At 42.3% G+C, this 24,891-nt stretch overlaps 1 protein-coding gene and 1 long non-coding RNA gene across 4 annotated transcripts in view; both read right to left on the reverse strand.

Annotated features, from left to right (window-relative positions):
* Positions 1-562: 562 nt before the first annotated feature.
* phactr3b (phosphatase and actin regulator 3b) overlaps positions 563-24,891 on the reverse strand; it is a 58,929-nt gene continuing 34,600 nt past the window's right edge. For all 3 annotated transcript variants that reach the window (XM_040003044.1, XM_040003046.1, XM_040003045.1), the window contains 5 exons: positions 3,987-4,042; positions 2,664-2,725; positions 2,376-2,516; positions 1,571-1,647; positions 563-1,148 (listed from right to left, as the gene is read on the reverse strand). In XM_040003044.1, the coding sequence (XP_039858978.1) occupies positions 1,133-1,148; positions 1,571-1,647; positions 2,376-2,516; positions 2,664-2,725; positions 3,987-4,042 (352 nt within the window). In that variant the 3' untranslated portion in view covers positions 563-1,132. The remainder of the gene's footprint in view (positions 1,149-1,570; positions 1,648-2,375; positions 2,517-2,663; positions 2,726-3,986; positions 4,043-24,891) is intronic.
* Positions 5,177-23,687, reverse strand: LOC120715831. Its single transcript, XR_005691743.1, has 2 exons — positions 8,169-23,687; positions 5,177-8,133 (listed from the first exon to the last, which is right to left on the reverse strand). It is a non-coding gene; the product is annotated as an uncharacterized LOC120715831 (long non-coding RNA).

Below are 24,891 nucleotides of genomic sequence, written 5' to 3' on the forward strand. Positions count from 1 at the left end.
CTTCTAATCTCTGAAAGCGGCTTTTCACTCACCTCACTTGCACCTGCTTTGCCTACCATTTTAATGCGTTTGTCATGTAATATTCAGGTTTGACACAACGGTTCGTTCTTATTCCCGTTCCTGTGTCGCCGCATTAAAGCTTATTAGATCAGCAGCTCGCTGCAAATTGGACAAATGCAGTCAGGTGAGCTTGTTTTCACGAGGGAGTTTAAACCCACATGACGTCCCCGGCACAGAGAGCCATTTGTGCGAGGATGACAGAGCGTGAGGATAAGAAACAGGTCACTGCCTGCATTCTGCCAACTAATTGCTGCTTCATCTGATGTGACGAGGTGAACTTCACTCAAATGTTATAAATCTAAAACTGACATAAATCTAGGGGATTACAACCCATTCATCAGCCGTAGCCAGCTATCATCCGTCAGCCTAATTCTGACCTCTGTGAGGAAAAAAAAACAACAACTTTGAATCACATTTCTAAAATATCCCACATATCTCTTGTGCTTTTTGATATTAAAATATGATCTGAAACACACACAATGTACACACAAGACCAGGAGAGTTTGTTTTTACAAATTTGAAAGCCTGTATTGTGCAGACAATAAATAGTGCTTACAAAGGGATTTTCATCTTGTACACAGACAAGGTTTCTGTTTAAGAACATGTACACTGTCGATATGAAAATCATCATCAACTGAATCAGCGAGACTCCGACACAGCTCGGGGATGTGACTACTGATACTGGAGTGGGATTGGTCGACTCGGTCACATGCACGTGCCCCCCCCTCCCCCGTGTCAAAAAAGAGCGTCTTTTAAAAGAGTCCGTTTACAAAAACAAAAAGAAGTCAATGCTTTGTTTATTATGGCGAATGCGCAACCTCAGCTCTTCCTGCTCCGCTGACAAGGTGAAGTGAGGGTTAAGGAGATGGTCTTCTGAGCAGAAGTGGAGCTTGCTGCGTGCCCCCCCCCCCCTGTCCTTCTGCTGGCAGATCCATTTCTAGAGACATAGCCTCCAAAGGTTCAACGGACCCAAATATCAGGACACCCAGTGGCTGCAGGCCAATGGAAGACTTTGTGCAAGGTCTTCACTGACGGAACCAGATTTAAGCAACTCTTCACAGAAGAAACCTTGCTAAGGCCGGTGGAACCTGCGAAGCAGAAAAGGGGGGAAAGAGTGAGCATGGTTTCATCAATCAACAGTCTTATTATTACCAAATGGACAGGGCACTTAAAAAAAAAAAAAAAAAAAGGGGTCTTGCGTAAGCACAACCCCAGCTAATTCTTTTTTTTTTTAGCTACAGACAGTCCTGACAGAAGCAAAACGTAAGCTGAATATGTGCGGACATTCATTATAGCCGAGAGGTGGTGCAACTTTTTTCCCCCCCCCCATCTCAAGGGCCCCGGCTGCAGCTAAATTTAAGCTCTACTCTGCAGGGTGTGCACTCATTGATGTTGAATAATGCACTTTCCATTCTTTGCACAATGTCAAACCGAACCCCGTCCGCTAACAGTAAAGCTAGCAGAAATATAAAGAAAGGAAGCACCAGTGACGCCGTGCTCACACACTGACCTTGTCAGATGCTTGCTCGAAGAATGAACTTCCATCTCGTTGCTTTTGAACTCGTTCAGCTCCTTCCGTATCGCCGCCTGCGAAAACAAAAGCAACATCAAGCGTGAGCCCAGGTGTGCCCTCCCTCGAAACCCAAACGCGGTCGCTCAGGTGGTGGAGCTCAAATTAGGGGGGAACATCTGTTGTTTGGGCTCAGATTATGTAAGCTTACATGGGTTTTTAGGAAGTGAAAAAAAAAGTGAAAGTGGCCCAAACTGAATGCAAATAAATGCGCATTAATGGGAAACCAGGAGCAACAATATAACCATCTTCCTCCTCTCACCCCTACCAGTCACAACAGTTGGGTGGCCCTCCCTGAGCATGGTTCTCCTGAAGGTTTCTTCCTGTTAAAAGGGAGTTTTTCCTTCCCATTGTTGCCAAGAGCCAACTTATAGTTCTGACTGTTGGTGTGCTCTCTGTTATTGGAAGGTCGTTACTTTACAGTTTAAAGCACCTTGAGGCAACTGTTACTGTGATTTGGTGCCATATAAATAATTTGAATTGATCTGAATTATGTGATGGATTAACCAATTGCAAATTATACATTTATGAATATTTATTTGGTCAAGAAGAAACACTGTCCAATAGGATCTAATGATTGGCAATCATCCAACAATCAAATACCGGATGCTAAGTCATCTTTTTTATAAATACCCTCCAAAAAAAGGGGACAACACAACAATTAAACAAAACAAAAAAAAAAAGAGAGACATTTAAAGACTATGTGCTTTAAAAAAAACAACAACAGTGAAGAAGTTTCAGCTACCTTGTCAGCAGCTGACAGTCTGGTCCAGGGCTTGTCGGCTCTCCTGTCATAGTCCTGAGCTTTGGCCACTTCCACATAGTCGCTGAAACGAATTAGGATCTTTCTGTCCCGCAACTCATCTACCGTCGGCCGCTGGTTCAACTGGAAAACAAAACAAAACAACGAAATGGTTTCAGCTTATTCATGCAATCAATGGAATTGGTGATAGAAGCTAAATATTTTTTATAAAGCAACAGTGAGTGTGCTGTTGGGGTTCCTGCGGTGAACCCAAACATGGGAAATTCTTACCTTTCTGTTCAGCCGCTGTTTGATCTCCCTCCTCTCCTCCTGCTCAGTCTGGTCATTTCTCTCTGTTGACACATGAAAGGACAAACATTAGATGTGAAAAATGAGGCAAAATGATAGACGCTCAGGTAATCTGTGATTAACAGAGCCAGTGTGTCTGATCCTCCTTATAATCAATATCCACTAGTGAGCCAGCGTGCAGCAGCGCTCAGGAGAAGGAATGCAAGTCAGTCAGAGAGCGAGACTGGAGCAGATTAGGCCTCTAATAGGATTCATCTTTATTATACAGCCCAGAGATCCCTCGATGTCACTTCATTTATTTTTAATCTCTTGTTTCATTTGAAATTTTGGTCAACTAGTCTGGCAGCTTAAAGCAGGGCTGGCACCTGAGCGCATTTCTTTCTTTTTCATTCAACAGGAAAACACGATTCCAAATATTAAAATTTTTTGAATGTTCTGTGCTAGACAGTGCGTGTCATGCCAAAGGGGTAGCTGTTTGGCTTAAACACATGCCCCTGTGTGGAGAGAGAAAGGGGCAGCTGTTGAGGGCTCACAGGTGGCTCAGAGACACACAGATGTACAAAATCTAGGTCTCCTCACACACTCTTTCATAAGCGTTCTGTTCTTTCAGGGCAGCGGGACTAATTCCACTGCTTGGAGCGCTACAATCAAACAATTTCTTGCTGCAAAAATGCAGTTAGAACCACAGTGAAGTATGTTCTTATTACTGGGACTGCACGGGAACAATTTCCACATAATACGTGGACACTGTGTAATCAGAGGGGGACCGTTATCTGCTGAAAAAAAGAGAATTTGGCCATGATAACTACAGCCTCCTACAAACAAAAAGCAGAGCTGCCATTCTCAATTCAATTCAATTCAATAAAATAAAACTTTATTAATCCTGAAGGTTGACCCCGAAGGAAATTGGGTAATGACTGATTATGAAGCTTTCCGTCATTATCCACTTATTTAAAAATATTATCTATTTGTCCATGTGGCATGAGAGTCCAAAGTAGAATAGAATAGAATTCAACTTTATTGTCATTGCACATGCACAGGTACAGGGCAACGAAATGCAGTTTGCATCCATCCAGAAGTGCTTTAGTGATATAGATATATTACAATATAACTTATTAAAGTAGTATTAAAGATATATGAAACGACCAAAGTCTGAAATAAATAAGAAGTGGACCAATCAGTCAATGTAAACTCCGGGAGCACCTGACTGTAATATTACAATTAGGATCAGAAACTTCGTTTTTTAAGACGCAGGCCTGCCATGAAGTGGGAGTGGAAAGCTCCGTGGATGCTCGCTTTACTTACGCTTCAAAATGTTCCGGCTCTCCAGCTCCTCCACTGCCGGCCTCTGGCTCAGTCTCCTGCGGAAAAACACCAGAATTACGTTCTGGACCATGTTTTCCTCCCACAGCACCCGTCAATAGTCTTTTCAGTCCTTTCACTGCTACTAGCACTTGGCGCGCTTGTGCCGGTGCGCAGAGCGCCGAGATCCGCGCATCCAAAACGCGTTCCACCTCGAGTCCGACGCGCTGCTCGTTTTGGTCTTTGAAGTATTACAACTCCACATCGGGAACTTAAAGTCAGGCCCCGCGTTTCGCAGCTCCGTGGAAAGGAAATAATGTGAGATTGTCCCTGACAAAGCTGCTCCGTTTGGAGGCTGCTCGAGCAGACGCTGAGTTTAGAGAGCGAGGAGCGCTGGTTGGCTGCTCGGTGGAGTCCCCGCGGACGTTCGGGAGATGAGGAGAGAGCTCTGCGATGCGCGCTGAGTGGACTGAAAGTGGTGCAGCACCGCCTGCCTCCTTTTTAGCTCACTACTAATGTGAAGGGGTGGGACTGAGGAGGAGATTCCCTGTGTACCCACTCACACGCAACACACGCACACACACACACGGCTGCGATGAAGCGAGCTGTTCTGTATTGAAACACGTTTACAGGATCAGGGGCATTTCCAGGAATTTAACATGGGGTGGTAGAGGAGCATCAATGAAAGAGGGGTTTTAGAAGAAATGTATAACAAAAGGGGAAAAAGAAAATTACTGCCTAAAATTTAGTGGAGAATTTAGCAACTAACAATGCGGTTTTTTCTTTTATGGACAGACTAAATACGCGTTAGTAACGACATTTTAACGACAAAAAAAGCTATAAAATGCAGATCTGTTAGTTTATTCTCATTAACTGTTTTATTTTTTGTAAGGTAAAGATGCTACAGCCATACAGAGAAAATCCCTCTGAGCAATCACTTGGGAAGGAAAAACTTCCATTTTAGCAGGAAGAAACTTCCGGAACCAAATTCAGAGAGCGGTTAGGAGCGCAGGATAGGCCAGAAACATTTATTTAGCGCAAGAATTTCAGAAAACCGTGAAAGCTTAACCCCATTTGAAATCCTAAAATTGTGCGTTCTGCCCACTTCTTAAGACTTTTTCATTTTCAGCAAAGAAATGTAAGACAAAGGAAACATCCCCACTGTTGACAACCTCCAAGCAATACATTTTTTCCCAATAAATCAATTAAATAAGTAACTGTTCTGCAATTGACTGGCCTAATCAGTCCAGCACTAACAATGCAGTCATGGTGGCAGATGCTCAGCCCTACATACAAGCTGTACTCATGTGTTAATTCCTTGCAGCTTTTGAGCGGTTTGACAGACTCAGATTTCTACACCATTCAACATCATCTGATGTTTATGATTCCCTTCTATCATACATTTCCGCCCTGCCACCTATACATATACAGATTCATAGAAAATGTTCATTTTTTCTGATTCTGTTTGCATTTAGTTCTTTCAAAATAGGCTCAAGGTATTAAAAAGAAATCCTTGTTGGCTTCTACTGCTCTTTGCATATGTAGGACAGCATTAACAGACTGTCCAGCTGCTCAGAGGGGAAAGATTCCAGATGTAACAGCAGTTACAGCCACTAATGTGATGCAAAGTGATCCTGAACACTGCGCGGAGAAAAAGCACCTTCCCTCATTTAGCAAAAGGTTAAACTCTGCTGTCCCAACTTGTGTACAAAATAGTCCATCGCTGACCAAAGTTTGTCTGAGGGAAGATAATTCACCGTGTGGCACAGTCATAGCAAGCATTTACATACTGTACTCCTATCACCTCCAACAGACACATCGATATCTAGCTGATGCAGTCAGTTTTCACGTCTCCTTAATCCAGTTCAACTGTCATTAATATCATATAACGATTAAAAGCAGCCAACTTAAGTCAAAGTTCAGTAAATACCAGGGATCTCTGGCATAAACATGAATCAGTGATTACTTTCAAATTCTGTTTTGAGTGCGTTGGGTAGCTGTTACTGTATCATGGTAAATGCATCATGTATGTATCAGAGTAGGACTGTGCAAAAGTCCTTGTACTTGACCATTTTCAGAGGTTTTGTTTGTTTACCAACTTAACACTAACCTATGAGTCATTCAACCATAAAAAAAAAAGGCATCAGACTCAAGGAATGAATCGATGTTTGTCTACACATAACAGACAACTTAGCAAAGAATTAGTTTTAAACAGTATCTTTAGACACTTTGTAACCATCAGTCTGTCTCAAACACATCATTCATTCTGTATTTCTGTACCTGAATCTATGGAAAATGCCGCAGATAACAGTCTGACAGGCATAAACTAGTATTTTTTAACCCAATGAGATATTAGCTGAAAATGTGGTATATCTTAGCATGGTGTGCATTGCGTCTTTAAAAAATGTGAGGAAACTGGAAAAGCGGAGGCCAAAAAATGCACCGAGCAAATAACAGAAAAATTTCACAAGCTGCAGCATTTGTAGCGCAGGCCTAAAATAAGCCCGTCCTGTGATGGCGTCAGCTGTAACTGGGATCTCAGACGACTAGCAATACAGGACCACAGACGCGGCGGCACTGGAGGCCTGCAAGGAGTCAGCGTGCTAAATGGAGCGGAGCTGTACTTGGATGTGTGGCGTGCAGCACAAAACCGTTCAGGTCAGCAGCACTTCCCTTGGTTCGCGGAGCAAGTCATATGAGCTGCAGCAGGCGAAGGGGTATCAGATGTATTTTGCGTTAGAAAATTTAGGTGCAGTGGATTAAAATCAAATACTTAATGCAAGCTGCATAAAAGCACGGGTGAGTCAGCCTGTTTTTGTATTTTGCCAAAAAATCCTAATGGGCTATTAGTCACAAACTCCTGCAGCGATGTGCGCTTCACAAGTGCTCGCCCACTCTGTTTGGGCAGAGGTAAAAGTTCCTTGTTTGTTGAAGAACTCACAAGCACGTCAAAGCGATGAGCCGCCTGTAAGAGCAGGGGCTGATGGGAATGTCAGCCCATAAAAAGTGGAGGAGAATGGGATGAGTCAGGCGCCACGGGCCAGGCGGCGGCCTGCTACTGCCCACTGAGGTGTGTCCTAATCCCTCGCTCCTTCCCCTCAGTGAGAGAGCCCGAGGACAGCGGTGCCACGCTCGGATGTGGAGTCTGAGTGAGCCCAGGATGGCCCTGGGGACCGAGGAGGTGGGGGTGGGGGCTTGTTGCTAAAGGAACCTTCTTTGTACCAGAAGCTCAATATTTATGTAACGTGGTTGTGGAGGACTCTGTTGTGTTTAAATGTTGACCTGGATATCTCTCTCTGTTGCTAGGTCCATCAAATATGAACGACTTTGAGGTCGGTCCTAGTTTGGTCAACAGTATATTCCATTACTGAGATCACTTCAAACTGAAACTCTATAACCTCTTAATTCACGTTAGAGCAAAGCTCCAGTAAATAATTCAAACATCCACCAACTACCTTGTAAAGTTATTTTTCTCCTCAAAGCCTTGCTGTGCTATTGATGATCTATGAATGCGAGGCATTCAAACACTCCAAGACCAAGAATCAATTCTTTATCTAGACAGTTGTTGATCTCCAAGGCTTTGCCCTTTTCTTCAGGTCCACAGATCAAGTGAAGGATGATTTCTCGCTTTTGAACAACCTGCTGGGAGCACAGTGTGCAAGAAACCATTTTATAATAGCTCAGTCTCTCTACAGGTTACTGTACATTGGCTATACACTTTTCACAATGAAGGCAGAACAGCATGAAATCAACCAAACCCTTCCGAACTAAATTCATTCTCAATCATTTCACTATCCCAGATCAGGTCCCGGGTGTGTAAACATGAAAACAAAGAGCCTTGTGATTCACACGGGACAAACTGATCCTTGTAGCAAAGCTTCCGTGTTGATACCAAAACTGATGGTGACAGGTACGCAACAACTTCTGTAGGTGTTCTTGATGATATTTTAGAGCGTGTCATTTCCTGTAAAATGACTAATCATCCTGCAGGATGTGTTGCATCCTGATTTGACACGAAACACATATGAACATGTGTCAGCAGATAGCCTTCACTTGTTTAAATTGTTGTACTCGGTTTGCAATAAACAACTCGTGGTAAATGCAGGAAGCTGCCATGACAATAGAAACATGAGCTTTTGTTGGTGGCATTCTGTGACCTGGTGTTGGCACAACAGATAAACTGACCATATATAGTAAAGTGTAATGTAGATGTTATGTAAAAGGGCAAAGAAATTAGGGTTAAACTAAGTGACTGAAGTGATTACCAGTTGAAGGAAAGAATACACTAGCTGACATGACCTTCTTAAGCCTGGAAAGTCCACATGTGATCAAAAGTTAATACAGTTAATGTCGGCAAGTGAACATGCTCACAAAGCACGTTTAATGTTTACTTTGGTTTAAGACCAGATATCTGCAAAATCACATTCAAATCTGTGTTTTTCACTAATTAGCAAAGTTTAGCATGCTAAAATTAACAAAGTCCAGCCAATCAAAGACAAAGGTAAATATTGACATGAATGTGGTGCTAGATGAAAAGTTAAATAAGGCAAACACATTTAACCAACTTAAAAAGAAACATTTAAACATCACAGTTTAGACAATTTAAATGTCTTTGCCAAGTTTTCACTGTCCAAGAGACAAAATAATACTGACACAGCCACAGCAAGCCATGAAATAAGTGTAAAGGAACATCGAGACGAGTGGTGATAGACAAACTAGCGCACCAACATCTTAACTACAAGCATGGTTAAAATTCTTTATCTGATTTTCTTTAGCAATGGATATCCATTAGTCAACATAGCAGATGTAAAAATCTATTTCTGATTCTGTTTGCATATTGACCAGTCTAACGGTCAACTTGAGGACCACAATCAGTCCTAGATACTGCATGTACAAAGGCCAGACTGTAACAAAACAACTACACTCTATTCTCTATGGCTGCAGTTGTAGCAGTGGGTGACAGGCAAATAAAAATAGCCGTATGTCACATCTTTGATCGTCAGCGATCTAACCCTAATTTGGCGTGAGGCTGAAAAGAAAATCAACCAGTGATCAGAGTGGGTGCAAAGGCTTTCAGACTTTTGGCATTTCAATGAGAGGGTTCTCACAGCTAGAACTCTAGAGGGGGAAAAAGCCATTGTATAACGTTAATTACTGCTTGTGGGACAGGGACAGTCTACAGTGGTGACAACATGTAATTTGAGGATTTCGCTTTATGCCATATATGTGCAGGCTGTGTCATCCGGTGCTTACGTCTACCCAACTGTTTTACAGTATCTGCCAACTCCAGCCCTGTAACTGGAGTGATGCCCGGCTGTGATGCTGCTCACTATAAAGACACAAATAGAAACCGGAGGGGCACGTTCTGAGAAAAGAGTCCCTCGTGTGAAACCACAAAAACGAGAACTACACACTGGCTTCATTTTTTTAACACCTCAGCTGACTACAAAACTAAAGCGATGGCTCGAGGAGGGTGGGTCAGCTGGCTTTTTACTCTGTAAAGTTGACCAGGGTTCTTTATTTTCAAATTTCTCTCTAAAAACCATACACTGTGATGTAATGTGGTAATGGGGTCTGATTTCTGGAGTTTGAGGAGAGGTCAAGTAGTCTGATTATGGGAGCGATGGTAGGAAGTGTTAATTATCACTGGCCAATTCACTAATCAACCTCCTCCAAATTTTTCATATTTTCCACAGCACTGATAAAAGTTGACGTGAGGGTTTCCGATGCTATAAACGGACCAAACTTCAGTCAGGAGAACAACTGAGATAATCCATCCCCAATAAGAGGTTAGTCACTAATTTACTGCTGACAGTCTGACAGTGATCACTGCCTTTAACAAAAACAAAACAAAACAAAAAAATGTAATTAATTAATTTTTTTAGGGGGCTTGTTCAGATTAAATAGAACAAGATGCAAAGCATTAAAACATGTTAAAAAGACAACAACCTTAATAAACGCAGAGTAGTTTGGACCCAGAAGCAGAGTTCATACATCATCACTTAAACACCGGGTTGGCATCTCTGTCGCTGCTCTCAAATGGTTTTTACTCTACTGACATTCAGAAGCCATATTAATAAATATGTCGTCTTCTGCTCCTCTTGTATATGGGGTCCCTCATGTGTCGTTCTTTGGACCACTGCTTTTTTCATTTTATGTATTACTGCTGTCTTGTGTATTTATTCATATTATTTGTATAACTGGAGGGCCCTTACAATATAAAGCGCCTTGAGGCAACCACTGTTGTGATTTGGCGCTATATAAATAAAATTGAATTGAACTAAGAGCTTCGAAAGCATCTCCCACCATTGCTATGCTGAGGATACACAGCTCTATTTGTCTGTTAGGCCTAACAACCCTTAGCAGCCTCTCCTACCTTAGAGAATGCTTTATTGCAATTACTAATTGAATGCCGTAAAATGGCCTCATTCTCAATCCTGTCAAAAATGAAGATCTTGTGTTTATTCCTGCTGTCGCGTCTACAGAGGTCAGTTATTATATCAAACTCCTTGCAATCAAGCTAAATTCATCTGCTGTGAATCCAGGCTGCTGAGATCTTATTCTACACCTTATTCATCTGCAGCCATCAGATCTGAGTCTGTGGATTGTTCTACACCGTGAGGCTGTTGCATCTATATTTTAGAACAGCCTTCCTCAGTGCTTTCTTTAAACAGGTTCATGTTTCCTTCACGTTTCCCACATTATTTGCTGGCTAGAGTTCACATCTAATGTATGTATGGAAGTCTGCACGTAGAAACAAATGTAAGGTATGTTTCCATCTAAACTGTGAAGCACTTGATAACTGTGTGCTTTAAAAACTGCTACACAAATAAAGTTATTATTATTGTCATCAGGAAACCCTGAGTTTCTGTGTGCTTCACCACGCAGGCCAACCTCCGGTAGATCACACGGGTTCTTGTTTAATTTGTCATTTCTCCGTGCAGTGTAGAAATAAGGCTGTTTGTCGTCTAAATTCCTTGAGCGCTCTGTGCTGACTGGACGCATGGGCACCATAACACCTGCTACAATATTCTCTGCACGCACAACTGATGAAGCAGGCAGGGTTATTCCTGCATAGAGGAATTTCTGGAACTCCACCATAACAGGTTGTAGCCAATATCCAAAAGTTACAGACTTCGGCCGAACAAAGAGACGTAGAGTCATTGAATCAATCGAGTGACTCAAGAATGCAACGTCCATTTTGGCCCAACGTCCACATGTTGCTGCAGAGTCTGAATTCTATGCAAATTCACTTTTTTAAGAAGCTGTTTTGCAAACTGAAAGTTTTTGGTATAACATTTGCACTCCCTTCATTTTGCTTCTACACCTTTATCTGCTTTACTATTATAACGATAACATGTGGCTAGCTAATGTTAGACACAGCTCTTTGGTGCCCTCCTGTATTTAGGCTTCGACTGAATCCTTACTTCTACTATCATACATGCAGTCCTGTGTTATGATAATATTAACAAGAAATTCATGTCATGACATAAAAACAGCTTGCTGTTTAAATATGAAACAGCTTGTTACAAAAACAACTATAGCATCATGTGATTTCTATACACGAACAAGGACAGGTCTAGAGGACAAAGGACACTTGATGACATTGTCTGCACAGTTCAGCAGAAAATTTGCTACAGTGAATAAAACATCTCATCTTTTGCAGGTCAAACAGTCCCAAACGAGATAAGAGCAGATAAAAGAAGAGTGACTGGTCACACTTATTAGCAGTTATTACGTTGATTAGATACTCGTGTTATTTTTCTTTCCTGAGGTTTGGACATTTGGAACTGCTGGAAATGGGTTTTTTTGCATCACGTACACTGCACAACAAAGCAGCAGGCCTTGCTTTTGTCGACTGCACTCTCCGCTGCTGTGAAAGTCCTCAAGACTCACACACTTCTGCTTCTGGGAAAGTAATCTTTTTACCAAGCAAACTTTTTTTTTCTTGCCTGCAGGACAGAAAAAAAAGAATAGGAGTGAGGGGGGAAACCCAAGGAAAGCAATCATTAATATTTCATGTCGGCTGAAACAGATTATAAAACTGAAAGTTTTCTCAGCTGCAAGGAAGAGCAGCCTGCTGCCATCTGACAGCCTCGGTTGCCTGGAAACTGCTATTGTGTCAAATGCAGCACATGGTGATATCATTTGAAAGGAAATCCTTTTATGTCAGTGGAATGATTAAATTAAGCCCAGCTTTCTTAGCTCTGGCACTCGAACGCTTGTCTTTCGTTACTTTGTGGACTCTAGCTCTGTCTGAGTGTAATGATTGCCCACTAAAGTGATCACAGATAGATAATAAATACACTGTGGAAAAGAGGTGTACTTGAAACTCCCAGCACTGGGATTCCTGAATGATAACACTGTTGTCTTGCAGTCAGCTGCTGTGTGGCCAGTAGAGCTATTTATAGCAGTTCTGCACAGCAGCTGTGCTTAGTTACTCCATCCTACTTCACACAGTGAGATGTGGTGTCAGCAGAAATTGGTCTCTGTGCCACAAATATCCAATTATTGGTTTCTCTGTGGCTCTGCAGAAGGAGGCAGATACTGAGTGGGCTCCTGTCATCATCACCATTACTGCTACTGCTGTGTCTTCCTTCCTTCTGCCTTCCTCTTCCTTTAGCATAACTCTTAATTTGAAATACCCCAAAGAGAGCAGGCGTGCTGAGTGGAGTTTTATCTCCACAGACATTTTCACTGAGGATGACCCCACAGCAGAAATAATCCTGTTAGCTGAGCTAACGAGCATGGCTGAGGAGGTTAATACTGCTGTGCTAAATTATTTCAGCACAAATTTGAATTGCAAAGACAAGAAGTGTTTTTATAAGAAGCAGTCACATTCATTGATATAATCTTCTTATGTCAGCTCATCTTGATAGTTTAACTAGTTGTACGAGTGTACACTGAACCCTGGAAGTCAGGAAGGCGAGAGCATCCAACAGTGATGGGGTCAGTCTGTTGTTTCAGATAGTGGTTTGTCTTCTTTGACCTTTGGATCTCGACACAGTAAATGACGTGTTCGAACTCACTGCAGCAAAAAGGCATTTTCTTATTGATTCCTGCTGGAGACACAAATCCCCTCTGAAGTTGCATCCAGTGTAAAACTGTGACAAATCAAACATGCCGCTGTGGCAACCCCTTGTGACAAGGGAGCAACCAAAAGTAGCAGTGCAGATCTACCACCGGCTTTAACGCATCAGACCTCATCAGAACACAACCTGCTTAAAGATACACACATGCCGCTTTACTGTACCCATTCACACAAAAAAAAATTTTCCTATGCCTAAATGCTATTTAACATTCACACACACATTCACAGCAACTTGGTATCAACCCACCAACCTTCTGATTATTAGACCTGCAATCCCACACAGAGGGTAAAAGAACTTCCAGCCTTTTACGTTTATAGTGATACAGAGTGCTAAACACGTGTTTTTGCTAATAGTAAATCATCCTTATTCATAATCAAACAATATAATCAAAGTGCAAATCTAATCGATATATTGAATGAATAAGAAAAATGGTTCTAATATCTGGATTGTATTGGAGGTGCCGGGTCAAAGCTCCGCAGAGTAAATAAAGCAGAGTGTGGTTTGAAGGTAGGAGCCTGTGATGGGTAAGTTACTACCATATCTGTGCATCTGTGCAGTGGTTCTCAGTGAGATCCACCCCTCTCTTTTCACATCTCGATTAGGCAGATGAACGCAGTCCATCTGTTTATCCCCCATGAACATTATTGTGCACATATACATTACTGCCTTTTCCTGCATGGTCAGCTCCAGGGCCAGTCACATCACAGGTGCACACAAACAAACAATGGATGTAAAAACTCGCCCTCCTAAAAGCAGCAAAACACTCCCGCAGGGAATTCAGGTCACTGACGCTTCAGGCACTTTTTTCTAAGTCATCAGATGCATGATCACTACCCTCTCATGACCTTACACGGTCTGCAGAAGGGCTGCAGCACAATCTCAGCAGTATGATAAAAGAAGTGTTTACAGAGTCACATTTATGTAAGCAATGATGTCCTCAGCTGAGGGCACAGGCTGAGGGTGCCTGCATAAAAGCCTGCACAGGACACAGGACAGAGGTGCAGGTCATGCAGTAAACTGTGGTCTGCTCTCCAAAAATAGAACAACACAGAGGGCAATGGTGTCAGTTTGATCAGAGAGAAATGACCAGCAGAGAAAGCACAATCTATTTATCTGCGGGGCCCGGGTTAAAGGAAAGCGAAGCTGGGCTCTGACGTAGACAGGCCATTGATTATGGGTGCCGCTGCAGCATTTCGCCACTGAGAGCTAAATTTAGAAAGAGAGGGTTCCCTTCTGCTATCCTGGGCCAGCCTGCTGCTCTGCATTCTGCTGCAGAGCGCCGTGCTTAAGTAATGCAAATCAATGCAACATGGTCTGTGCGCTTCGGTGAATATCAGTGCATGTGTTGCATCACAGCACACATGAAAATACAACAATGCTCTCACACATTCTGTGCTGACCGTCTTTAAAGACAACAATCCTGATTCAGGGTTGTCAGTCTGACACTGTTTCGTGACTTAATGAGCCTCCTACGATGCTTAACAGCAATGCAGAGTTTCTTAACTGGATTGAAACCGCCATAATGTAGTTAATGCATTCCTCCAAAAAGCATATGTGTAAAGGAACAGAGCTGTGAAGTGGGAGGAACTATTTCGGGAATCCCCGGGTCTATCCGTTTTCTCCCACAGATAGGTGACTCAAAGTTGCACCACTTCTACTGCTTGGATCTGCTTTACACTCTGCCTGTTTACAAAGCTGGTGTGAAAACAATATATCAGCAATGACTTGCATGTTGGTAGGAAACATTCAAACACCAAGCTAGATTACTGACATAAGTTCTGCAGCCTGCTATTTGTTTAATCTTACAGCATTTGCCAATGTATATATTTACAAAGCAGCTATAAAATTTTTAGTTATAAAAACAAAAACATTTTGAGGTGGTTTAATGTGACTCCAGTTAGATTAAACTGCATTTCAGCCCTGATGCTCGTGCTACTCAAATCAGATTTGTGCATCTTTTGCATCGGTTGCCAAGAAAAATTCAGCAATGGCGTCACAATCAGAGCAGGAGAATCCAAAGTGCTGCAAGTAAAACCTAAGGAGGGCGACACAGAGAACAGCAGTGTGTGGACAAATGCTAAAAGTATGAAAAGTATATTGTTAACACAGCAATGGCTACAGATAGGTTTCTGATATCTAGACACATTAATCCAACCTGAATATTTCCCAATAACAGCGTGAACAGTGTTTCCTAAAGAATCTGGCATGAGGAATTAGTCTGGTTTTGCCAAAGTGCTCTGAATTTCTTCACTGGGGTGGAAATCTTTAAGTGATAAACAAAGTGTCATGATATGAATGCTATAGCTACATCATGCATTTACATTTCCTAGCACACACAACAACAACAACACAAACCCAAACAAGTCTTAGAGCAGTGTGTCTGCCTCCAATGGCAATTTATGGTTCTATCACACCAGAGTAAAAATAGAACAGCTATGAAAAAAGAAAACAAAAAAACCTCAATGGTTGCCTGGTGATTGCATTTAATAACTGACAGCAAGTAGCTGCCTTCAACTCCAACTTCTGGGTGACCACTTTTGATCACAAACAGATTGCACAGTTCATGTGGCGAGAAGGAACCCGTCTCCAAACAATTACAATCTGAAGGCAGTCACTGTCAGACAGAGTGGCGAAGGTTTGCAAATACTTGCAGTTTCATTTGTAAACACAGCCTGCCAACAAATCGCAGTCAATCTGAGTCTGTCTGCGCCAATAAGTGCAACTGGTCTGCAACTGTTTGCAGCTGGGGTCTCAACTCAGCTGGTTGCTAACTGACTGCATTCTGGATATATTCCTATATTAAAGCAAAGCTGGCGAGTGCCTAAGTCATTTTGCAGTTAAACTCCGTCACTATTTGAGGAGGAATTTCTGAATTTACGAGGTTTAAATTGAAGATGTTTTGTCTGGACTCTGAATCTGATCTGAATCTACTGATCAACATCTCTGAAGCAACCGAGGGAACATGACTGCAAGTTAACTGCACACTGTTGCAAAACTTCACAGTCTTCAATCGCTGTTGTCCCTCATGTGACTGAAGCATTAGGATCTGAAAAGGGAAAAACTTCCACAGTGTGAAGGTGGTTTAAGTACAAGAGGTCAGGCCTCAAAGAGCAAACTGTTGAGAACAACCAGGCTGTGAAGGAATAAGGAGGTACTGATTTGTGATCCAAATGTAATCAAATTACTCAACAGAACCTCGCTGGAGCACTCGCCATTTTCACGTCATATATCAGGACATATAGTGTGTGGCCTATACGTAACCGCAGAAAAGCAGGGCTGCAATCGACTGGTTAGAAAGTTCGATCCAAGACTCAACGTTCCAGGTAAAAAGAATTTCATGGTTACTTTACTGTGGTTACAATAAAACTATTTCCAGGGAAAACACTAACTAGGCTCCTTTTTTTTTTACTAATGTCCTACCTTTGCAGTGTCACTGGATACAATGCTGTGTCCCTGCTATTACACTACAACGATGCTGCTGGAACCTTGTTTCTAAAGAGTCACGTTCATCAGGTAGTCTGTCACATGAAGCTGACTGAAAAGTTGAATCAAAAGATCTTTTATGTTGTTTCATTTTTCACTGTTAGCACTATTAAATGCTGCTGCTTGCACACTGCAGTCATGATAAAATGTTCCAGATTTATTTTTAATATCGTGTGAAATACTGTTATCACAAGTTTCCATGAAATATCGTGACGTAGTTTTAAGGCTATATTGCCGTCCTGGCTGAGCTTCTAGTATTTAGACCCCAAACATGCCAAAACTGCAGGATTGCAGATAATTCAAACTTCTGTCTCTGTTGTAAATACTGATGAAACCATTAAATTCTCTCTGCAAACAGCTTAGCATGTTGCTATCAACTCGGCTTCATCTATGCATTGCTGAATAATGTTTGCTTCTCAAACCTGTCAAAATGTGTAGTGCAGTTCTGCAGCACCTCCTTACTCCTTACATCCGTACTGTATTGCATTTCTGAAAATGCAGTGTTGACTTCTAGGATACGTCCCTTTTTACACAAGCAAAACCTACTTTATAAAAACAATTTGAAAAAAATATCTAAAAAAAAAAAATCACATTTAAATTCAAGACAAAGCCACTTTAAAATGTTGACTGGATCAGCTCAGGGCAACGTGCAGCTGTCTGTCATGTGTGCTGCTGCTCTGCAGATGACTCAAGGTGAGAACAACTGATTGTTCTCTGTCCCTAATGAAGGCTGTTCTGTTCCTGATGTTGCACAAACAGCTGTGCCTCCCAAGGCCCTTCACAGCTTTAACCAGGACACGCAGTGCTCAGCCACCTCCACAAACACAGCTCTGTTTGATTCAGCACGACTCACTCAATGCGACACATTAAGTGTGATTCACTCATCGCGGACAATCACCGGTGCAGGATGGGTGTTTCAAGAGCAGGCACGGGAGAGGCCGAATCAGCGTTTGTTTACCGCTGTTGGGAGGGAGAGACTCATCACGTCCTGTGCCAGAAGCCCGTGGTCAGCGGGACGGAGACGCTCGCAGACAAACATACGGTTCTGTTAACCTAAACAATGGCACGCCTCAGCTGTCCGCAGCCCTGACTCAGTTCATGTGGATGAGTCCTGTTGACCAGCCAGTCTGGGTCAGAGCTGAGCGAGGCAGCACCTGTGAGAAAGCCTGCAAACACAGCAAAACTCTGCAGGCACTTAATGGCTTGGATGGGACACTTGTTACAGTCCATCTGAAATTGAAGATTACCTCAATCAATACATAAAGGGACATTTCAGCCAGGGTGCAGACAGTGCTTCCACTGTTTTTAACACCCAAGTCTCACTTTAGCTAGTTGAATGTTATAACTTTGCTCTCCTGTGAGGCTGGATGACAGAACAACAGCACAACTGAGCGTGGCCCACAGACTGGCTGGAACACTTTCTACACTGCCTCCATCGGCCAACAGAGCTCTCTGCAGGCAGACGGGCAAGCAGAGCGCACTCGACCATGAGTATGACACTGCTTAAGCAAGCACTATCACCTTTGGGGAAAGTGCTTCTCTTTTTACCATAAAGCAGCTGCCTTTATTGGCTGTCTGTTACTGCAGTTGTGTAAGACCTTCCAGGTTTGTCACTGATAAAAGCTGAGGTTGCATTGGTATGTGTTAAATCACTCTGTCTGTCTGTCTATAAATCAGAGGTCAGCCACTGAGATCAGAGAAATCCTCAGTACATAAGCAGACACAACACATGAGTACGTCTCTAAATGCTGCTGTTAGGCTCAGCTAGTCCCAAAAGCAGCAAAATAACATGTATATTTTATGGAGTCTGGATGGCGGCACCCACATAAAGCTTTCCTCTAATATTCGGCAAATTCCACTTTGTGAGCTGGACTCTCTCTGCTCGACCTCGAGCTGCACATCTTTTGATATTTTCTGAAATTTTGCTGCTTAAGTCTTCTAAAACCTGTGAACTGTGACACATACCACAACAGCTCTACAGACTGGCAGTGAAGTCACTGTTTTGGTGTCCGTCTTCACAGCTCAAAGGATTTTTCTGTCATCGTCTTGTGCTCTATTTATTTTTCAAGTACACCAGTGGCTTCCCCTTTCTTCTCGATGCGTGCACTTCGAGTCTTTTTTTCATGGATGATCTGTTTTGAGGTCACAGCCAGCTCTCTGATCTTCATGTCAGTATAATTCAACTGCAGATTTTTACCCGCAGATAACTTTTGCACATCTGAAAAAGAAGGCTTTACACCCAGCTGGCTCTTTGTTTAAAATGACACAACGTACTTTACTATGCTGCTTTTGGCTCAATGTCTCATTTGAATCATAAACTTTATATAAAAGATGGATGTAGCCAATTGTGACGTCACCCACTGGTTTTTGCACATTGCAAATTAAAGGTGCGATTTTATTTTCATGGTCATCAACTTGTTAGTTTTGCTCAGCCAGAACTAGCTGAGCTAGATGAGGGTTTCAGCTATCTTGGGTATGCTTCTATTAAGGCCTGACTTGGACTTCTGCAGGGAAGCTTTGTAGATCCTGCTGATGTAACCTACACAAGTGGCTGATGTCATTTAAGGCACTGGTTAATTATGTGTTAATTAGTATGTGGCTGCTCTGAGTGTTTATAGCTATGCCAGCCATGACAGAAATTAATAAAATGCTGGGAGGTTTTTCCCCGGTCTTTCGTACATTCCCTCACGTCTATTCTGACTGTTACATTTGTGATTCCTTTCAATTCAATTCAACTTTATTTACATCACAAATCACAACAACAGTTGCCTCAAGGTGCTCATATTGACATTTTATCAATTATTATTCCTTATGCTGAGAGGATGATTGTTATACTGATAAATTTAAAAAAGGTGGTGAAAAAGCATCTGCGCAGGAGGAATCGAGGGCGTTGAACAGGCGAATCACAGCACAGCGTGCGGCGTCGACTGAGGTGTAGTTACACTTCGAGGGTTCAGCTGTGGGTCACAGTTTGGGGTTTCAGACACCACTACGGCATAAATTTCCCCACTCCACAGTCGTGTGTAACTTAAGTCCTAATACAAGTACAACAGGTTAGTTACAAAAAATGTACCTATAAGGAGAAATTATTCCTACGATAAAGAGAAGCATTTTAACAGGACAGTCTATGGAACCGACTCACTTTTGGATGAACTGAACTTGGCCACAGGTTGCTGCTTGTTTCAGAAACATAATTAAGACCTTTGGTGTATGTGGAGGCTTATATACTGTATAGAGCTGCAGTCACAAAACTAATCGCTGCAGTAATGTAGCACACAGTGAACTGGGTTTTATCAGCAGGAACCTTGGCTCACAACAGAGCAGCTGACCTCTGTCCTTACCTAACACAGTGCACACACTGTTCATACCCAGAGCCCCACTGTTACACTGTGCACTTATGACACACAATTGATCGCTTTCTGTTTTCATTATGCAAGAGTGATCAGGAGTTGACTTTATATAAGTGTTGCTTGGGGTCAAGCTGGGTCTCACTGCACTGCCCCCTGCAGAATAAAGATAAGTAAGTTTAGGGAAAAAAGTCCACGAAGCCTTTTTTTTTTTCTATTTTGCAGTTACTTGCTGAAATGTGTCTGTGCACATGGAAGGAGGCGTGCTTGGAACTAGTTTGGATTTGTGATAATTTCACGTATACTGCATGCAGGCATAGGAACGGTGCCTATCCAGACTAGCACGCAGCTGTGAAATGCCTCTGGTGAAAGCGCAGGAAAAAGGCACATTAAAAAGCATGATGCCAGGTTCAAAGGAGCTCATGAGAAGCATTATGTAGCCTGTCTGAATGTCTCCCTGCTTTACTCATCTCTCACAGTTACAAAGTTACAAAGCGGGGAGCAAAAGGCTTAGCTGTAAATTAATTAGGCTTCATCAAACACTCAGCGCCTTGTTTCTCCCCGCACTGAGACGGGAATGGAAAGCACCTCTCTCTCAGCTCAGACTCTTCATCTCTCTCATTAACTGCTCTGACCTGTGATGTGTTTGGATACGGAAGGAGATTACATCCAGGATATCAAGGGAGTTCACTGACTCCATGTGACGTTTCAGTTGCAAAAGCCTCTTGACTCTTAGTCTAATGACCATTTCTAGAGAAACATTCAGACGGCAGGGTCAGAACTTGGCACAAACAACATGGCAGGATGGATCCAACCTTTCCTGTATCAATGGTTCATGGTTGGTGATGGTGTAATGGCGTAGAGGAAATCTTCTCCACATTACGCTCACACAGTATTGTTGCCATCCATCCCTTTAGGACCACAGTGCAGCCATCTCCTGACATGACAGCGAGTTCTCTGTACTCAAATACCCTAGTACGTCAATCCAACAGACCACCTTTAAGCCCCTAAACACATATTATTATACAATGGGATATAATGCAACACATCCAGATCATACTTTACACCCGTGTTTCCCAACCTTTTAGAGCCACTGCACATATTTCACATTAGAAAAGTCACACGCCACACCGCCAAACAAAAATGTTCCCGTGCACCAGGCTCGTTTGTCCCCAGTTATACCTCTTTTGCTTTCTTCTGACCACTACTCATGCTAGGCCTTCATCTGGGTCCGAACTTTCTCCAGGACCCAGGTCAGACTGACTACTTTTTCCTTTCAAATATTTATCTATTGCTATTACACGCTGCGTCGTCTCACAGCATAACTATTATGCAAGTTCTTCTTCGTCTTCTTCTGTTAAACTGGCAGTTTGCAACCCAATCAATTAGAGCAGGTATGTAATTGTTCTGCGCGTTACTCACGCCGATCGCTCGAGTACTAATCAGGTGGAACCAGATAACTGATCATTTCTCACGGCACACCTATGGGCCGTGGCACACTAGTTGGGAAACACTGGTTTAAAGTATGAAGTATTCATATTTAGAAAGCATCTTTATTGTATAAGACTTGAAATGCCCCTCATGTATGACAAACAACATTTTATTGCTTATTCAACATTTTAATCAATCGTGATCTTATTTAACCTAAGATTAAAAAACCGTCTGTGTGAACATGAAAGACCCAATGACGGAAACCACCTGACTCCGGTAAAAAAATACTTCCAACAACACTTTAGACACACTAGAGTCACATTGGTATCCGCCGCTTAACTTCCCATTTATTGTCTGTGGTTTGGTTCACGGGCAGACTCCACAGTGAGAATCACCACAGTGTCTCTCATATCCTCCACAGATGAACCTCCAGTGATTTAGTCTTAGTCTTTCTCATAGAAAGCCAAGAATGTGGCATGGGAACTGAACAGCCCTTATAGTCAGTCTATAACAGCACAGTGTTACATTCAGTAAAGTAAACAAGTGCTTTTAAGAGAAATTTGTTGGATTGTAGCATCGCAAATCAAGCGAAACTGCAACCACAAAGATTCACGATCATCTCATAGAGGAACATACAACAACCTCGTTATGAAACACAGCAAACACAGAACAGCAGAGGCATTTATCTGAAGTACAATTAAAGCCTCCTTTCAGCAGTTTCTTTGTTCTGCTGAGAAATATGAATAAAATCAAAACAAAAAGCTCAAAGAAGCTAAAACTCTCCATAGAGCTGAGAGGACCTGTAAAGCGGCAGGATTCTCTGCATCATCATCATCATCATCACAATGCATATTACACATCACACGCAGTGGTCCGACCCACGGTTACTACAAACTGACTGATTACAGCAGTAGACTGCTCTTAAAGGAGCCTGTTCAACAAAAGCAAACAGCATTACAGTATAACGCAGGTGCTTTATTAACTATTGCATTATGTAGAGGCTTTCATATGCACGTATAATAAGCTATCACTGAAGAAAATGTCACAGCATTCTGCACTGCAACATGATTTGAAGCTGTTCAGCTGAGAAAACACGTTTACTGTAATTCAGTCTTCAGAGCTGAGAGCCGTAGCGATGCATTTGGAGAAGCTAATTAGAAACTTGCACTTGTTTGTCACTCTCTGAGAACAATAGCTTCTATTTCAGCTCGCTGAAAGCGGGTCAACGTCGAATTAAAGCACTTAGCAGCCTCGGAAGCACAAGTGAGGTGTGAACACTTTGCTAACAGGCTATTATCACAGCTGCCCGTATCAACAAAGGTATGAAAAACAACTCAATGTGTTAATAGTCCTCTGAGAGAAAAGTGCAAACAGCTCTAAAATCAGCATCGACTCTGTGTGAGTCCTCAAAGTCGGAGTCGCTCACTGTGGAGAGAGCCTGTGTTACTGTCCAACGCCCACACTTGATCTCACCGTGGTATGAAAGTGTTCCAAAGAACTCATTTATTTTGGGGACTCAGAGAAATATGAACTTTCCTTCTCAATTCTGACGCTGCAGAAGCATACCAGAACACCCTGTCGCTGTGTTATTCACACACACAAAAGAAAATCTAATTTTATAGTTACTATAATCCTATTAAAGTCACCGTAGTAACAGCCTATTGCCTTTTACATAAGATGACAAATACTATTATGATCTGCGTGGCCTTTCTGCTCTGCCTTTCAGAAAATCCTGTTCCACATTCCAGAAAAGCACATCCAAGCAAAGGTGAGCAACAACAATCGCTATGTTTACAATCTACACACAGCTGATGTGGAAAACAGCTGGGGTGGCTCTGGGTCAGGAGGAAGTCCTATCAAGGAGAAGGTTGGTCGATCGATTTCTACTGAACCCCGATGCATCCACCAGTTAGTGTTTGCTTAGGTATAGGAAAAAACTGCTTGTATGAATGCGGGTCTATAACTGGGTGAATGAGGCTTGTAGCAAAAATCACTTGGTGCTCAATACTCATTAGAAAAGCGCTATAAGAACCAAAACCCACGTTAGCACAGAAACTCTCAAATAACCTAGCATTCATTCTGCCTGCTCACATATACACTCATTGAAAGGTGTCTTCTTCTTTTCTTTAAACCTGCATAATACATAATACATTTCCACTGCGTAAAATTCACACAGGTGTGCATTACAACAAAAATGAATGAGCTTTATAAAGGTAGGACTCGACTGCACTATTTACTGTACATGGAACTACACGCAACAGAGCAACTTAGGCTACGTTCACACTGCAGGGGAAAGCGCATCAAATCCAACTTTTTTGACTCTATGCGACCCATATCTGATCATGGTTTGACAGTGTGAACGGCACAAATCCCATATTTTCAAATCCGATCTGGGTCACTTTCGTATGTGGTACTGAATCCGATACATATCTGATGTTTTAGAAAGCGACTGCTGTTTCCGTCTTTTACGTCACTGACACAAGACAGACACCAATTATCAGCGCCGGAGAAGACATCGTGAACACTTCCTGGCCATCCAGTGAAACTGTTGGGAAGACAACGTTGGAGAAACGTGAACATTTTCTTTGTACTGTATAATCTGCAGATTCTGACAGAAATCTGCAACTATCCTTTGAAGCACCGCTCCTCTAAAACAGCAATAAGGATCATTATTAGGCCATATGTAAAGAACAAAATAACTTTATAACTTAAAGCAAAAATTGGGAAACGTGAAGTCCGAAAATAAGTCTTTATATTAAGGGCCATCAGTCAAACAATACTGTTTGCTCTGGGTCTAAACAGAGCGCGTTGTGTGTGACGTCTTCTTTTGCGCATGCTGGCTGCTTTGAGGGTTCACACTAGAGCGCGTTTGCTGTCACATTTTATTTGTAGTGTGAACGAGCAGACAAAAAAAATCGTATTTGATCAAAAAAAAAAATCGGAATTGAGCATTAAGACCTGCAGTGTGAACATAGCAATAGTGTACTAGGACAACGCTGCGCTGACGAGCTGTTGTGAGCATGGTTATGGAGGCATTACACCATTTCTTTAGGCGACTGTATCTGTATGATGTGGATGGCTGGTACACTTGACGTGATCTATGTCAAAGTGATCCAAGATCATCACAGATGTATAAAATGAGGAGAAGGCACGTGTAGGGAGGCGCAGGAATTTTGGGAAAGGACTCATAAAATTCTAGATCCCAGTGCCATTTAGCTCAGATTCATTGTTTTAGGAGACAAGTGGCAACAAACACATTCGACGCCATGTTCAATCAAGTATCATGGCCTATTTTTAATTTTTAGGTTTATTAAGAGTGATGGCGCTTGTATGACGATGATGGCTTCTTAGGGGTGTTTAAAGGGGAGAGATGTTTTATATTTTGCATAATATAAAAAAAAAATTCAAGAAAACTGGTAACCACTAAAACATGACGTGAAAGTTTAGTACTAGATTAGATTAGACCCCTGCTGTAGACACCTGAAAATAAAAGCGTTAGGTTGACTTGTAGTGTGTTCGGTCACTGCCTGGTTCCAGCAGCAAATACTGGGGTTG

This window comes from Simochromis diagramma, unplaced genomic scaffold, assembly GCF_900408965.1.
Source record: "Simochromis diagramma unplaced genomic scaffold, fSimDia1.1 OVJJ01000646.1, whole genome shotgun sequence".
NCBI classification, from domain to species: domain Eukaryota; kingdom Metazoa; phylum Chordata; class Actinopteri; order Cichliformes; family Cichlidae; genus Simochromis; species Simochromis diagramma.